This window comes from Entelurus aequoreus, linkage group LG16 (assembly GCF_033978785.1).
Source record: "Entelurus aequoreus isolate RoL-2023_Sb linkage group LG16, RoL_Eaeq_v1.1, whole genome shotgun sequence".
NCBI classification, from domain to species: Eukaryota; Metazoa; Chordata; class Actinopteri; order Syngnathiformes; family Syngnathidae; genus Entelurus; species Entelurus aequoreus.
The window spans coordinates 43,492,348-43,510,361 of record NC_084746.1 but is presented as its reverse complement, the minus strand read 5'-3'; the positions used below and the strand labels follow the sequence as shown (position 1 = coordinate 43,510,361).

Below are 18,014 nucleotides of genomic sequence, written 5' to 3'. Positions count from 1 at the left end.
CACACATATTTCAGTGACACATCAGCTGGTAGCTCATTATTTACCTCTATAGTGGTTAGAAAGAGGCATTGTTTGTGTTTTAAAGATTTTTTGCTACTGAGTTATTGATCCAATAACTTTGAATGTGCCAAGATCTTTCTAACTTTAATGGCGACAAGGTGAATTTGTTTTCATTAAAGTGCACATAAATCATGTACATACTCTGTAGTTATTCGTTTTACTGAAGCTTGAGATAGTAAGGCAACAAATGTACCATGAAAAAGTTATGAAAATAAAAAAATGGACAGAGTAAAAAAAGAAGAGCCACAATAAAGCTGTTAAAGAAAACTAACAAACAAGCTTGAGATGATTAAGAACATTTACATTCGACACAAAACTGACAAAGATTCTCCTCCAGCTCCAACAAACTGTCGGTTTTGAAAGATATTATAAGAGCAAAGCAGAATGGAAACTCCTTCCTGTCATTGACGTCTCAGCAGTTTGGAAAAGAAACCAGAACCTTTGTGGGTCTTGTCCTGATCTTCTCTGTCGGTCGCTAAACCCAGCTCCCCCTCCAATTGTTCCAGCTCGGCCTGGTCCAGCAGCTCAAAGTCCTCCACTTCGCTGTCAGACTCCTCGACCAGTTCCAGTGCCCTGGTGGATTCTGGTAGTCTGGACTGCTGTGGACAGTTCTGGTCTGAGCTCGCCGGGAAGCACACCGCCTCTATTCTTTCCTGGATGGCGGCCGTGATGGCGGTGGCAATGACGTTGCCCGCCATATGATGGACCAGGTCCAGAGCTGTATGGGCGTGCATGTCCTCCGCAGGGCAAGCTCTATGCTTGGTTCTGATTGGCTGAGGAAGGCTGAAGTCGTCATCTTCGTCGCCATTGGTCGTCGCCCCGTTGTCAAGAGAGGGAAAGTCTGGGAGACCGCCAGTGAACACGTCTTCTCGGTTGAGGTCTGTGTGGTTAGTGCATCACAACAATGTCATGACAAATAGGCTCCTCCCACTGCTATTTGATGATGTCTCGTACCTTCAGAGTTCTCCGTCTGCGGCGTATGTTCCTCCGACAGGTTGAAGGTGCTGTTGTCCGTCCACGTCACCTCAGAAATAGACGTGTCCGACACAGACATCTCCTTACAGGCCGTAGAGTCCAACTATGGAAAGCCGTATAAAAAATAAAAACACCCGTCTATTAATAAACTTGTCTCGACATTGAACAATTTCCCTTGTGGATCATTAAAGTTTGTCTAAGTCTAAAAACAAATCGTGGAAATGTTTTGAGTCTTTTCACTCCCGTCAGGAAATACTAGTCCAACAAGAGTTAAGAAGTACAATCAAACTTAACTATAGAGACAACTCAACGGAACTTATACTGACCACTCAAGGTAGACAACATAAGTAGCCATTATACACAGTTAAGGAAGCCATTTTGAACTTGCGGCCATCTTGATTTTTCAGCTGGTAAAAACATGTGTGGTTGGATAATGGGAATAACAATGTTGTTGTGGAGAGTTAGGACTTTAAGATGTTGTTTACATTCCCATTAAAGAGCAAGGTCAGAACACCAAAAAACAAATACGTTTGTTTTATACTCTTCTGTCAGATCTTTACATATTCCGTTCTTTGTTTTTCGTATCTGTCTGAAAGGTCGATATCTGTCTGGTATCTGAAATAAATGAAGAAGTAAGGATGTGTTGGTTAAGTTTAGCATCTACTTAAATTAGTTAGCATATCAGCTGTCACTTAAGCAACGAACGATTTGCAGTCTTGTTGCTGTCATGATAGAATATACATTCAATGACAGCTAATGCAAACTATCCAGATCGCTATTATTAGCTAACACGTGTTACGTACGTACGTCCAAGAAGATTTTTCAGTAAAAAAACCAAACCCAAACTGGCAGCTGAGTTGTTACAACTTCATTGTAAAATTTACGATGGTTTTTAAAGCATATTGCTGCAAATGGAAAAACGGTACTATAGTTGTTTTATTTACTTTAAAATCCTGGCAACTGAGCTGCCAGTTTTTTTTAACTGTAAAATCTATTGTCATTTGTACAGTGTACAATTTGATGAATAACTTGCTTCAAGCAGATATTTATTTTGTTTTTAATTTTAAAACGTTTGAAATTAATGCTAGTATTATATTTGTTGCATTATTAGATAATAAAGTTTAAAATATACTCAATAGCATGCAATACATGTATTTCTGTCTTGTCACAATGAAAATATTACATTTAGTAAATGATAAAATGCTTTATTGACTCATTATTTCAGGGCTTTCGCGGGCCGCTTTAAATGATGTGGCGGGCCAAATCTGGCCGTCGGGCTTTGAGTTTGACACCTGTGGCTTAAACTAAGTTAGCGCCCTGCAGGCATCTGTGTAACTGTTACAAACAGCACCTTTAATATGTAGGGTCAAATGGTACAGGCTTAAATAAATAAATACATATTTAAATAATTAAACGTACATAACATTTTTTAATCATGTAATTAATTTTAATATTTAAATAATAAATAATTAAAATATAATCATTTATTTATTGATTGTACTGTTTCCTTATTTAATTATTTCCTTATTTATTTAATATATTTTTTAATTTATTTAATCAATTCATGATTTATTTGATGATTTCATGTAATATAAATGTGAATAGGAACAATTCCTAATGTACACCAATAGTACTTGTTGGTGGGAATAAATCTGAAATATTAACTATAATTTGATTTTTGAATTTGGAATTTTCCCTCACTTTTGTGGAGCACCAATAAAATATACAAATAATAAATAAGAACAGAATGTATACAAAAAGTATAAATGAATTAAAACTAGAAGAAACACTAACACATGGTAAAATTGTGCATACAAAATTTAACTATTCAACCTGGTATCATATATTTCAAGTTCTTTACAAAAAAAGTAAATCCAAATGCTGTAAGGTTTCTTTTGACCCGTTTTTGAATGAGTTCTCATCATTCCCTTTAAAGAGCCATTTGAAATATTTGATTTGTTCGCAAACGTCACATCTCTAGTGTCTGGCTGTGAGTTGTGGCCAACAGCAGCTCTCGTGTTTTAAGGACTGTCAAACAATTAAGATATTTAATCATGATTAATCGCAGTTTGTTTATAGTTAACTCAAAATTAATCACGATTAATTGCAGATAAATATAATGTTTTGTCTTTAGTAAGTGTACCCTAGACAGATAATTTTCATGTCATTAGCACCCTTGTGTGCAGATGATCTTTTCTGCTTTAATTACGATCCAAATCCAAAATTAAATTCAAGTTAGGACTGGAAGGTTGTTTTTTTTTCAATTGAGATGACTAGCCCACCTTGGGAAACATGGTCGAAAGGTCCGCCTCGATGGATTCTCTCTCGGCGATAGCCTGCATCAGTTTTCTCTCTGACCACAACAGAAGCACATGAGTCTACAGCCCAGATGATGCAAAGTACATTATTTGAAGGTTTTAATGCTGAATCAGCACCGTGATTCTCTTTGATTTTCCACAGGTAGGCCCCAATGCCAAAGTCCAGTTTCTGCAGAACCGGCTTCAGCCACAAGGAAACCTCATGAGATGAGAGCAGAGGCCACAGGAAGACGGACAGTACTACGGAGGACAGGACAGACTAGTCTTAAAAAAAGTGACAACGTGATTATGAGGAGTTTTGACGAGACAAACGCTCACCAAGAAGATAGGAGACCACCATCCCAGGAATGTAGCGTCCTACGACAGCAAAGAAGGTGCAAAAGCTGCAAACCAGCAAACAGAACTGCAGGACAAAGAAGGCGTGTGCTTAAAAGAACCAAAACCTACCAACACGGTCCTGACCGGGACCGCTTCTGCCTCACCTTGCCAGGGCTCTGCTGCTTGAATGCTGACATCTCCTGCAGGAAGAGGCGGAGGGAGCTGCCCGGGTGAAGTTTAGGGCTGTAGCCGCTGTCCTGACCCGTGTCCATCATCTCCCAGCTGCGGGAGGGAAGTCAAAAGTTACCGTCGGCCATCTTAGAAATGACACATTGACGTGTTTGTGCTACATGGAATTGAAGAGTCAAAACAGACGAGACAGTGTTGATGAGGCAGTGCTGGCATGCCAGACCCCCCCTTCCCCCGTTTGACCATTAATAACCCCCACATTTTTGCACATGTGCATCTTCACCCCCTCCCTTTCCAAAGGAGGCTGTTTCCTGGGAAACGTGAGAGCGACCCCGCCTAGTTCCATGAACGACTCTCAAAAGAACTTGCTGAGTCACCTGTTGACATCGGATATGGCTCACGAGTCAGCAAGATTCTAGGTCAGGGGCTGGCAACCCGCGGCTCCGGAACCGCATGCGGCTCTTTGACCACTCTGATGCGGCTCAGCTGCATACTTGCCGACCCTCCCGGTTTTCCAACGACCCCCCCCCCTCGATTTTCCCAGCAGACTGCCTCTCCTAGAAATCTCCCAGGGTAAATATTATCCTATTTTCACTCTAATTACTTAATCAAGGGCGTGCCCTAATGGCACTGCATTAAGTGTCCTCTATAGCATTTACAAACAGCGTGCCAGCCCGGCCACTTGTTATATGTTGCTTTTACTTGCACACGTAGGCGACAGCAAGGCATACTTGTTCAACAGCCACACAGCTTACACTGACGGTGACCGTATAAGTTGAAGTTAAAAAGTTAACTTTAACACTGTTACGTTACAAATATGCGCCACACTGTGAACCCACACCAAAAAAGAATGACAAAAACATTTCTGGAGAACATCCGCACCGTAACACAACACAACAAATACCCAGAATCCCATGCAGCCCTAACTCTTCCGGTCTACATTATACACCCCCGCTACCACCAAACCCCCCCACACATCAACCCCCCCCCCTCCGTGCGTCGGTTGAGCGGAAGAGTTAGTGCTGCGTGGGATTCTGGGTATTTGTTGTGTTGTGTTTATGTTGTGTTACAGTGCAGATGTTCTCCAGAAATGTGTTTGTCATTCTTTTTTGGTGTGGGTTCAAAGTGTGGCGCATATTTGTAACGTAACAGTGTTAAAGTTGTTTTTGTACGACTACCGTCAGTGTAAGCTGTGTGGCTGTTGAACAAGTATGCCTTGCTGGCACTTACGTAATCAAGCAAAAGCTGCATTCAACATGTTGCCAAGCAGGTACGCTGTTTGGGCAGGCTGTAGAGGGCGCTAAAAGCAGTGCCAGCACGTCCTGAAGTTTGGGAGTCTTCCGGAAAATTGAGAGGGTTTGCAAGAAAGACGCTATAAAGCGCCATTCAATTAAAAGTCGCGGGCCGCACTAACATTACATTTCCTTATTAAGATGCGTGCCGGTGCGTGTGTCAGAGACCCCTGGTTAACATAGCGCAAAGCACTTTAAGCTTTGTATGCGGTGTTTTTCATTTTAAATTTTCAAAATTTTTTTGTGGCTCCCATTGTTTTCTTTAATTTGTGAAACTTTCCAAAATGGCTCTTTAATGGGTAAAGGTTGCCGACCCCTGTTCTAGGTACACCATCCATCCATCCATTTCTTACCGCTTGTCCCTTTTGGGATCGCGGGGGGTGCTGCAGCCTATTCTAGGTACACTAGTACACTATATTAAATATACAGACGACATAGGTAAGTTAGTTAAAACTATGTTACGGGTTTGGTGCAAATCTGGATAAAGGTGCAAACGGGACTTTTAATCTTCCATGAAGTAGCCCCAAAATGAGGTGAAGTGAATTATATTTATATAGCGCTTTTCTCTAGTGACTCAAAACGCTTTTACATAGTGAAACCCAATATCTAAGTTACATTTAAACCAGTGTGGGTGGCACTGGAAGCAGGTGGGTAAAGTGTCTTGCCCAAGGACACAACGGCAGTGACTAGGATGGCGGAAGCGGGGATCGAACCTGGAACCCTCAAGGTGCTGGCACGGCCACTCTACCAACCGAGCTATACCGCTACAGACAACTTCTTTTAGCGCAACAAGCTAACATAGCATACCAATGCCCACAAATCGTGTTTGTTTACCTAGCATTCCTTCAATACAACAGTAAGACGTCATCGTTCTAGAAATAGACAATGTGAGCAATGGAAAGGGGGAATGTTTAAGATAAGTCAGGATAAGAAGTCTGGTGGTCTGAACCAGGAGGACACAGCAAAGCTCCAATGTTGGACTTTGACGACAGTAGAACAACCAAGTGAAAGACCCCAGAGCTCACAAACAAATAATTGTCACCTGTACAGGAAGCACAAAGATTAGCTAACAAATCCTCCGAGACCCGATGAGGGTTTTGAACGCCACCAAGTACCTGAGTCCACGTTCCTCGGGAGACATGTCCGCAGCTTCGGCAGCCAAGGAACGAACCAGTAAAGCAAAAGAAGTGTCGGTCTGAGAGTGACAATGCGCAGGTTCGAGCCCAGTTAGTGTTGAAGTGAAGGCGACTTGTGTTTATGCTCAGTGAAGCCCGGCCCGCTTATTTCAAGCCCCCGGCGCTAAAAATAACACGGTCACACTACTTTGTGACAGGCAGCCGCCAGCAGGACAGTGTCATGACGTGGTAAAAGACCCCCCCCCCCGCCAAGCCCCTTCAGACTAACACGTGGTTCTTTATCACCGCAAATAGGAAACAACTTCAATATTCATAACGCTTCAATCACGCCCACACTGATGATTGACAGCTCTGACTCATCTGTTGAGATGGTAAATAACTGACATGTGACGTGTGTTTGATTTATATCAGCTGACCTGCGTCCAATCAGAGGGCTCGTGACGGAGCACACCCCTTCCCATGCCTGCCATGATTGGTTCAACTGTCGCTGCGTTGATGCTGCATGTTCAGGAAACAGCTGAGTCTCGCACGCACACACACACACACACACACAAACACACACGCACGCAAGCTGACCGTTCAGATTTCCCAACTGTTGAGACACTTGAAGTTTGTTGTGGGAACACGTCGTCGTCTTTGCGCCAACACCCACATGATGTTTATACACTTGTACTACACGCATTGGCAGGCTTTGATTGACAGCTTTGTCTCCCCACTGCATGTAACGCAGGTTCATAAACACAAGGTGACGATGACAGCAATAAAGAGCAGAATTATGAAAGTAGAGATATAAAGCAGGTGGAATGATGTAGTGCAGTAGGACAATGACACAAATAACATTTGAGTCTTTGTCCCACAATCCTTTGCCTGAGCGGCAGCAACAGGTGATAATAATAGCAACACAACAGCAGACAAATGTCGCGTACACCAGGGGTGATAAACTCAATCGCAGAGGGGGCAAAAAATTCCGACCTCGGACCGAACAAGATTAATTGACACTGTCCCCCACCATCCCCACCCAATCACGCGATTAAAAAAACATCCATGTGTGCTGGATTTAAATATACACGTGTCATGTGTCAGTCATCATGTAGTTGCTTTTTCTGGCTTGGAAAAAACGTGCATGATTGCCGGTGAATGTGTTTTCATGTGGACAGACCTTTTTTTTTTAAATTCCACTTGTGTCGATTGCCTTTTTTTTTTTCAAACACTGCTGTGGAGGAATTGTGCATTTCTGATAATAACCACATTTGTTCGTTCTTTCTTGAAGAGTTCTATTTTCTGACAGTCTTAGAGTCCCTAAATGCATCATGATTGGTGAACACGGGGGAAATGTGGATGTTGTTTTGGCTCGATTTAATGAAGTTATTGTTGATCGACCATCATCCTTTTAACACTTGGAGGGGGGTTGGGGGGTTACAATATTGTATCTGCACACAAAGACAGCAGAGTTTTGTAACCTAGGTCAAGATGTCGGTAAACAAGGCCAATTTCTGTGAGTCTTTATTAGAACCGGTACACCGTGCAACCCTAATATAAACAGATGTGTGCCTTTCCAAATCTTGTCCAATCAACGGAATTTACTACGTGTGGACTCCAATTCAGCTGTAGGAACATTTCAAGGATGATCAGTTGAAACAAGATGCCCCTGAACTCACTTTTGAGCTTCATGGCAAAGTCTGTGAATACTTATGTACATGTGATTTCTTATTTTTTTTATTTTTTTTATAAATTTGCAAATAATTAAAAACATTTTCACATTGTCATTATGGGGTATTGTGTGTAGAATTTTGAGAACCAAAATGAATATATAAAATTGTTTTCTTTGTCTTACTTTGGCCAAAAATAGAAAAAGTGCATTATGAAAATGTACATATTACAAATAATCCTCTTGGCAAAACACTTCAAGTTAGTTGAAAATTCGGAGGAAAGAAATGGTGCAGTTTCAAAAACACCATGAGGAGCACAATGAGCTTAGACTTTGTCTCAGTGTTTTTACAAAGCCATTAAACTTTAAGCACTTCCTGTTTAGCATTTTCATGTTGGCGGTTATTTAAAGATGTGTTTGAAAAAGCTATTGGGTGTTTCCTCAAACAAATGCCACAACACATTAATTTGTCATCATTCAAATACAGTGGCGGGCCGTGCGTTTCCCACCTAGGCCTTCAGTGATGTCCGACTTCAATGATTACCTCTCGAAATACCATCTTTTATGTCCCCACATGACCAATGCTGGAGAAATACTCTTCAGAAACAAATTTACGCACTACTGGGCATTAAATCACCACCAACAGTGTACATAACAGGTTTTTTCTGGTGCATTTCAAAATCAATAAACCCACATCAGCAATTAAAACATATCTTATGTCAAAATTAAAATTGCAAAAAACATTTTAAACGTGAAAAAAATTAAGAAATAAAATATCCAAACTCACATTTCACCGACAGCTGAGCTAGCTTCTGGGGTTGGCTGACATCGTCTCACAAGATGTAGTTTCTCTTTAATTATCCTTCTTGAAACCGGTCTTGTAAATATATGTGTTGTCTTGTTTAATCGTAAAAGATGCAGACGAGGCGTGTTGGCTGAGTTCTTAAAAGTTTACTCCAGAGCGTGCTCATCCAAAACTTCCCGCTGCCGGCATGTCTACATTCAACAACCTAAACGGGGCTACTGCGCATGATCTACACTACTGTGGCATGCTGGGGAGTTCTTATGTTACCTAGGTCAGTGTTTTTCAACCACTGTGCCGCGGCACAATAGTGTGTCGTGAGCTACAGTCTGGTGTGCCGTGGGAGATTATCTAATTTCACCTATTTGGGTTAGAAATATTTTTTGCAAACCAGTAATTATAGTCTGCAAATTATGTGTGGTTGTTGAGTGTCTGTACTGTCTAGAGCTCGGCCGAGTAACCGTGTAATACTCTTCCATATCAGTAGGTGGCAGCCGGTAGCTAATTGCTTTGTAGATGTCGGAAACAGCGGGAGGCAGTGTGCAGGTAAAAAGGTGTCTAATGGTTAAACCCAAAATAAACAAAAGGTGAGTGCCGCTAAGAAAAGGCATTGAAGCTTAGGGATGGTTATGCAGAACAAAACTAAAACTGAATTGGCTACAAAGTAAACAAAAACAGAATGCTGGAGGACAGCAAAGACTTACTGTGGAGCAAAGACGGCGTCCACAATGTACATCCGAACATGACATGACAATCAACAATGTCCCCACAAAGAAGGATAAAAAAGCAACTGAAATATTCTTGATTGCTAAAACAAAGTAGATGCGGGAAATATCGCTCAAAGGAAGACATGAAACTGCTACAGGAAAATACCAAAAAAGCCGAAAATGCCACCAAAATAGGAGCACAAGACAAGAACTAAAACACTACACACAGGAAAACACCAAAAAAAAACCGCAAAATAAGTCACGGCGTGATGTGACAGGTGGTGACAGTACACCTACTTTGAGACAAGAGCTATAGTGATGCATGGTTGGTTATGGTTTAAATTCATATCCAACAATTGCAACAACGACTTTTTACTGTCAACTGAGTTTTGTTTTTTAATGATTTCTGCTGGTGGTGTGCCTCTGGATTTTTTCAACGCAAAAAATGTGCCTTGCCTCAAAAAAGGTTGAAAAGCACTGACCTAGCTTATAACATCACTATATATCTGCCTTAGGCCATCTAGAAGGCCTTACTGACAACAATTTGTGATCTGATTGGCTATCGCAACTGTCTATCACTGTATGTCCCCATTCACTTAGAGCGCACGAACGCCAGCATTGCTGAATCTGAAGGCGTCTGGCAGATTTGGTACAACATGGCAACATAAGCTAGCTTTGATTGATTGATTGAGACTTTTATTAGTAGGTTGCAAAGTGAAGTACATATTCCGTACAATTGACCACTAAATGGTAACACCCGAATAAGTTTTTCAACTTGTTTAAGTCGGGGTCCACTTAAATTGATGAATTCTGATTGGATAAAAACTCTATAAACTAAAAATAACAGCGCTGGAAGGAGCATAATATGACATGAAGAGAATATGAATACTTTTAGATATTTAGGGAAAGTTAATTAAAAATGACTTTGATCTTTAATTATGATCATGATTTCTGGTTATGTTAGGCCAGCAGAGAAGGCCCTCAGGGCACACCACTGTTCAAACATTACAAATATAGAATAAACAAAACAATTATCAAAATGACACCATAGCCGAAATCAAGGTAACCTAACTACAAACTTAACCTATGTAAACATGGTAGATTTAAGCATTAAATATAGGGATGTCCGATAATGGCTTTTTGCCGATATCCGATATTTCGATATTGTCCAACTCTTTAATTACCGATACCGATATCAACCGATACCGATATCAACCGATATATGCAGTCGTGGAATTAACACATTATTATGCCTAATTTGGACAACCATGTATGGTGAAGATAAGGTACTTTTTAAAAATAATAATAAAATAAGATAACTAAATTAAAAACATTTTCTTGAATAAAAAAGAAAGTATAACAATATAAAAACCGTTACATAGAAACTAGTAATTAATGAAAATGAGTAAAATTAACTGTTAAAGGTTAGTATTATTAGTGGACCAGCAGCACGCACAATCATGTGTGCTTACAGACTGTATCCCTTGCAGACTGTATTGATATATATTGATATATAATGTAGGAACCAGAATATTGATAACAGAAAGAAATGGGGGGAGGGAGGTTTTTTGGGTTGGTGCACTAATTGTAAGTGTATCTTGTGTTTTTTATGTTGATTTAATAAAAAAAAACAAAAAAAAAACAACAACAAAAAACCGATACAGATAATAAAAAACCGATACCGATAATTTCCGATATTACATTTTAACGCATTTATCGGACATCCCTAATTAAATACAATAGAACACACAACAAATGTAGAAACACACATTTTTACAATGGAGTTCAAGGTGCGCATCACATTGTCAACCAATTGCAAGCGCTGCACAGAACTCTACCTGCAAAGATGATGGTCATGTTGACTTAAGTCTTTGCACCGTACCTTTTCGTTATTTCATGAGTTGAGTGGATAATTTACAATGAAAGAAGGTATTGTGTGTCGAGACTACATACTGACGGGGACGGCGTGGCGAAGTTGGTAGAGTGGCCGTGCCAGCAATCGGAAGGTTGCTGGTTACTGGGGTTCAATCCCCACCTTCTACCATCCTAGTCACGTCCGTTGTGTCCTTGGGCAAGACACTTCACCCTTGCTCCTGATGGCTGCTGGTTAGCGCCTTGCATGGCAGCTCCCGCCATCAGTGTGTGAATGTGTGTGTGAATGTGGATATACTGTCAAAGCGCTTTGAGTACCTTGAAGGTAGAAAAGCGCTATACAAGTATAACCCATTTATCATTATTTATTTATTCATAAGTCTGTCGCTATCTGCTGCCAGCCACAACTGGAGCAGCTGATTGCTCGCACCTGCGCTGATTAGAGTAGCGCCAGCCAATCCAGAGGGCGCTTAAATTCAGCGGACATGTTATCCTTAAACAGTATCATGTGTGGTTTACACTTGAATTGCTATTGCGACATCGAGTTGATGTTTATTTCAATAAAAAATTGCTGCTCACTTTTATACTTGGCAAGCTAATCTTGAACTAAACCTCTTTGTTGGCCTGACACGGCCCATGGGCTGTACGTTTGACACCAGTGGGCTAGACTGTAATAATTGGATCTAAAAAATTATTATAGGAAAATTGGCTTTGGTTTTTGTACAATTTGGCTTATGGCTGACATTTTCGAACAGATTACTAACATAAACCGAGGTACCATTATTGATGAGTTCAAGACAACACGACGTCAGCTACTTTACATCCACTGTGAGCAACATTCTGATCAATACGTATCAATCATTATGAACCAAGAACAACACAACAAAGGACCGTCCTGTCACACAACAGTTCAGCATCAACATGCTAGTGACATTCTACCGGACTTATCCCATCACCGGCTCATAAATACACAACCAGACTGGCGCCCCCAAAATCTCCATGAACTGTACTGGATCCCAACAAGCTTACACATACACACACACACACACACGCACGCATGTTTTCCATCCGCTCATGAAGGTTCTGGTCCACTAATGAACTAACAGTCTCAGCATGACTGGCGTGATACGTGATGTTGATGGATCACAGGGTTCATTCAGAGGATAGAGATGTTGCAGTCAGACAGGGGCGGGATTACTGGCCAGATCAGAAAATTTTCCTCACGACTTGAACGGTTGTATTTACACAAATGGGCTTGTCTCTTTCTTTTATTTGCTTGGGCCCCAAGAGGACAACACCTTCATATAAGCTCCGCCTCCCTCTGGTAGGTGGGGTATGTAGTGAGAGTTGAGCATCTCTTACCTGGCTGACATGCTGCTCCACAGGTGAGCTGCCGTGAAGAAGGTTAGAATAAGTGGACTAGCTAAAGCACTAATAATTAATTACTTAGATTTGTGATTCTCAAACTGTGGTACGCGTACCACTACTCCAAAGAAGTCTGTAGATATGTACTGTATATGGAGTATCATTGTTGATCATGTGAGTGCAGTGTGTGTATTGTTATATAAAACCTCTGCCTTGTTTTTAATGAATACTTAGGCTTTCTATGATACTGTATATTACTGTTGGTAATTATGGTGGCAACTTAGAGAGCAAAGTGTTTTCTGAGGTGGTACTAGGAGAAAAAAGTTTGAGAACCATTGACTTAGATCGAACAATTTTGGACTTTTGGCAAGTGCAGCCGTTTACCTTTGCATGTGTGGCGGACAACAACATCCATGACGGTCGCCATGGCGACCGCCAGAGCCAGGAGGAGAGCGACAAGGGCGTAGGCACGCAACGAGCTGCAGGCCACCGACCTAAAAGTTTTCATAACGTCATCTAACAGTACTGTACTGCAGCATCATCATCATCAAGCAAAAAACTATACAAATATAACAAATCATGTGTATTGCAGCAGCATCACACAACTAAAAACTCTAAACATATAAAAAATTATGTGTACTGCAGCATCATCACGCGACTAAATCGTCTAAAAATATAATAAAAATAATGTATCAGGCATGATGGAGGTGGGCGGTGCCCTCAATGTATCAAAAAGTATAGCAACGCCCCTGATGTTGATCGTAAAACAATGATAAATACTATAAATGGCACATATTTCTACAGATGAACAAAAATGCCACAGAAAGTGAGCGCATAATAATACAGTAGATGAAAAAGTATTATTATTACAGAGTTTAAAATAGAGGATTTGTTGTTAAGGCTGCGTCATTACTGACCACAATGATGTGATGGCTGCAGCAAACAAGGTAGAAGTCCTGCATGGTCTCTGCCTCCAGTCCACCAGGCCGCATAGGAGAACCCCAGGCCGGCGTGGACGCACCTCTTCCCCGCAGGGAGTCCGGCTCGGAGCCCCGCCGGCAGAATTTCCTGCTTCCTTGTTTCCCAGCATCACAAGCCCACTTCTAGTCTAGTTGAGTCTCTGCTGGGCAGCGCCGCTCCTGCCCTGCTGCTCGTGATGGTCGTTCGCCAACGATCCTGCTCTAAGATTCAATTCTTTGAAGTGGTTAAGCTATTGGAAGCAGTGAACCGACCACGTCCCCGTCTCCCCGTCTTTCAATCTGTTAAAGCCGTACGTGATTGGTTAAAACGTGTCTAGTCAGTGGAGATTGGATTTGTAGCTCTTTGAAAATCTTACCTGAGAGTCGAATCTTGAGGAACTGTTCCTCTCGCAGAGTCGTTCCAAACACGACAGTGACTTTGTGTCAGACTCACCTTTAGGTTAGCATTCTAAATCCGGTATGGGCTTTCAAAATAAACCTAACTTCCTGAAGTTGAATGCTTACAGTCTTGTAAAACATTCCCAATGCTCCACACATTTCTTCTCTTTGATTGATTGATTGAAACTTTTATTAGTAGATTGCACAGTGCAGTACATATTCCGTACAATTGACCACTAAATGGTAACACCCGAATAAGTTTTTCAACTTGTTTAAGTCGGGGTCCACTTAAATTGATTCATGATCCAGATATATACTATCATCATAATACAGTCATCACACAAGATAATCTTCAGAGTATGTACATTGAATTATTTACATTATTTACAATCTGGGGTGTGGGATGTGGGAGGGGGGGGGGCGGGGGGGGGCGGGGGGGGGGGTAGGTTTGGTTGATATCAACACTTCAGTAGGGATGATACTCGAAACCGGTTTTCCCGGTTGTTCGATAAGAAAAGAACCGAGTCCTCGGACTCGAATCCCTTTTTGAGAACCGGTACCCGTTATCGAGACCACTATAGTAAAGAAAAAGAGTTGGTTCTTTATTCGAATCCCTGGAATCCCGTCCCGACCAGAAATGCTCCGTGAGACATCACAAGAAATGACGTCATGTAGCTCAGTCATTAGGCGCAGATAGCGAAAGCAGGAAAACAACGGACCGGAAAAAGCGCTCCAAGGTGTAATAAAGTTCAAAACACAAGGTATAATCCAATGAATAACTTTACTGAGAGATTTGAGCAGGGTACAAACACATGACGAACACTTTTACCACCAACCGGAAACATAGCAACCAGGCTAGCAACGCACCTCCTTTACGGCAGCTGTCGCAACGTTCTTAAAACAACCGCAGCACATACATATATATACAACACATCTCCCTTTTTTAACTTTTGTTTTTCTTTCCTTGTAAACAAAACAAAATCACACTGTAGATGTGTTGTCTGTCTAATTATAAATAATGCAGACGAGGCATGTTGGCTGAGTTCTTGACGTTTACTTTCACAGCGTGCTCATAACCTCATTCTTAGCTGCCGGGTGGCAACATGCAACACTTTTCGGGGCTACCGCGCATGCTCGTCACTCCCGTTGCATGCTGGGTAGTGTAGTTGTTATTTTCCCTAGCTCATAACATCACATCAGGGCGGTATAGCTCGGTTGGTAGAGTGGCCGTGCCAGCAACTTGAGGGTTGCAGGTTCGATCCCCGCTTCCGCCATCCTAGTCACTGCCGTTGTGTCCTTGGGCAAGACACTTTACCCCACCTGCTCCCAGTGCCACCCACACTGGTTTAAATGTAACTTAGATATTGGGTTTCACTATGTAAAGCGCTTTGAGTCACTGGAGAAAAAGCACTATATAAATATAATTCACTTCACTTTCCCCCCTATAAAGAAAGATTTTAACTCAATAAAGTGTATTTCTTTTTTTAGCTTTAACTTTTCATTTTTAGCATTGTAACCACAATTGCAAACAACTTTTCTCTTCATAGAATTTTCTTTCAATAAAGAAATAAAGTGCAAAAATGTCAAAGCATCATAACAAACAGTTATGTCAAATAGCAGCAGAAGTGCACTTTTTGGAGAGCTGTATTATTTTCAGTTTTGTGCCCAAGGGACTGATTTTATTCAACACTATATTATTATTTATACACCTACAGTGATCACAGAGACAGGTTGTTTTTTTGTTACTGTATATATATGTTTTTCTGAAAAATCCCACTTAATATACTTTGGGTAACAACAGTCAATATTTATTTATTTTAGTTTGTTTTTTTAGGGGGGGGTAACAGTCAATATTTATTTATTTATTATATTTTATTTTTTTCTTATATAATAAAAGTGAGCTTTTGTTAAACCAAATATTGTGTGGTTTTTTCCATATACAACAACCTATCAGGACTCGATAAGAGAATCGATAAGGAATCGGTTCGATAAGAGGATTCGATAATAGGCTCGAACTCGATAATTTCTTATCAAACATCATCCCTACACTACAGTCATCAACAATTGCATCATCAGAGAAATGGACATTGGAACGGTGTAGGACTGACTTGGGAGGATATGTACAGCAAGTAGTGGATGTGGAAGTTAGTAGGATGTTAGTTCAGCATTGAAGTTGCCTGGAGGTGTTCTTTTAGTGCGGTTTTAAAGGAGGATAGAGATGCCCTTTCTTTTACACCTGTTGGGAGTGCATACAGCCATACAGTACATATTCCGTACAATTGACCACTAAATGGTAACACCCGAATACGATTTTCAACTTGTTTAAGTCGGGGTCCACTTAAATTGATTCATGATCCAGATATATACTATCATCATAATACAGTCATCACACAAGTTAATCATCAGAGTATATACATTGAATTATTTACATTATTTACAATCCGGGGGGTGGGGTGAGGAGGGTTTGGTTGATATCAGCACTTCAGTCATCAACAATTGCATCATCAGAGAAATGGACATTGAAACAGTGTCGGTCTGACTTGGTAGGATATGTACAGCGAGCAGAGAACATAGTGAGTTCAGAAAGTATAAGAACAAGTATATACATTTGATTATTTACATTTGGTTTTTTACAATCCGGGGAGGTGGGATGTGGAGGGGGGAGGGTGTTAGTCAAGGGTTGAAGTTCAGTGGAGGTGTTCTTTTAGTGCGGTTTTGAAGAAGGATAGAGATGCCCTTTCTTTTAAACCTGTTGGGAGTGCATTCCACATTGATGTGGCATAGAAGGAGAATGAGTTAAGACCTTTGTTAGATCGGAATCTGGGTTAAATGTGGTTTGTGGAGCTCCCCCTGGTGTTGTGGTTATGGCGGTCATTTACGTTATGGAAGTAGTTTGACATGTACTTCAGTATCAGGGAGGTGTAGCGGATTTTATAGATTAGGCTCAGTGCAAGTTGTTTTACTCTGTCCTCCACCCTGAGCCAGCCCACTTTGGAGAAGTGGGTTGGAGTGAGGTGTGATCTGGGGTGGAGGTCTAAAAGTAACCTGACTAGCTTGTCCTGGGATGTTTGGAGTCTAGATTTGAGGGTTTTGGAGGTGCTAGGGTACCAGAAGGTGCAAGCGTAATCGAAAAAGGGTTGAACGAGAGTTCCCGATAGAATCTTCAAGGTGCTTTTGTTGACCAGAGAGGAGATTTTGTAGAGAAATCTCGTTTGTTGGTTGACCTTTCTGATTACTTTGGTTGCCATTTTATTTTCGTATCTATTTTGACTTGAAACAAAAGTTAAAGGGGCTGTTTTCAACTTTTACGCGGATACCTAAAGGACGCTTACTTTCCTAAGTTTTACAAGCATTATATCCAGCCTGTACAGCAATGTGTGGCGCAATATGAAGCGTAAAATACAACAACAGAGACCAAGAATGGGAAAGAATTCCAAATTTAAATTCCAATTTAAAAAATTGGTCTCCTCAGTTCCCAAACGTTTACTGAGTGTTGTTAAAAGGAAAGGCCATGTAACACAGTGGTAAAAATGCCCCTGTGCCAACTTTTTTGCAATGTGTTGCTGCCATTAAATTCTAATTGAATGATTATTGGCAAAAAAAAATTTAGTTTATCAGTTTGAACATTAAATATCTTGTCTTTGCAGTCTATTCAATTGAATATAAGTTGAAAAGGATTTGCAAATCTTTGTATTCTGTTTTTATTTACAAATTACACAAAGCGCCAACTTCACTGGTTTTGGGTTTTGTAGATGGCACCAGTCACAAATCTTGACTTAAAGGTGCGAAAAAACAATGTAAGGTGCATGTTGATTTGAAATGTTTTTGCTTGTAAGTGTTTTGTCAGTAAGTGAACATGTGAGAGATAGTTTCACATAGAGATAGTTTGTCAGTCACTAATTGGACTGAATTTCACTGAGCAAGAAAAGATCCGGCTCGAAAATTCCAGCACTTGTTTGCACAGGCTGGCCTTT

The 18,014-nt window shown here is 40.9% G+C and overlaps 1 protein-coding gene across 3 annotated transcripts; it reads right to left on the bottom strand.

Moving 5' to 3' along the window:
* Positions 1-164: 164 nt before the first annotated feature.
* On the bottom strand, positions 165-14,131 carry retreg1 (reticulophagy regulator 1). Of its 3 annotated transcripts, XM_062023582.1 has the most exons (10): positions 14,019-14,131; positions 13,600-13,941; positions 13,067-13,176; positions 12,680-12,707; positions 3,836-3,953; positions 3,672-3,756; positions 3,471-3,593; positions 3,318-3,388; positions 1,015-1,138; positions 165-940 (listed from the first exon to the last, which is right to left on the bottom strand). In XM_062023582.1, the coding sequence occupies exons 2-10, from the start codon at positions 13,770-13,772 to the stop codon at positions 462-464; spliced, it is 1,311 nt and encodes a 436-aa protein (XP_061879566.1). In that variant the 5' UTR covers positions 13,773-13,941; positions 14,019-14,131; the 3' UTR covers positions 165-461. The 3 variants fall into 3 exon arrangements, with proteins under 3 accessions (XP_061879566.1, XP_061879567.1, XP_061879568.1); XM_062023583.1 differs by lacking the exon at positions 12,680-12,707; XM_062023584.1 differs by lacking the exons at positions 12,680-12,707; positions 13,067-13,176.
* Between the last annotated feature and the right edge of the window lie 3,883 nt (positions 14,132-18,014).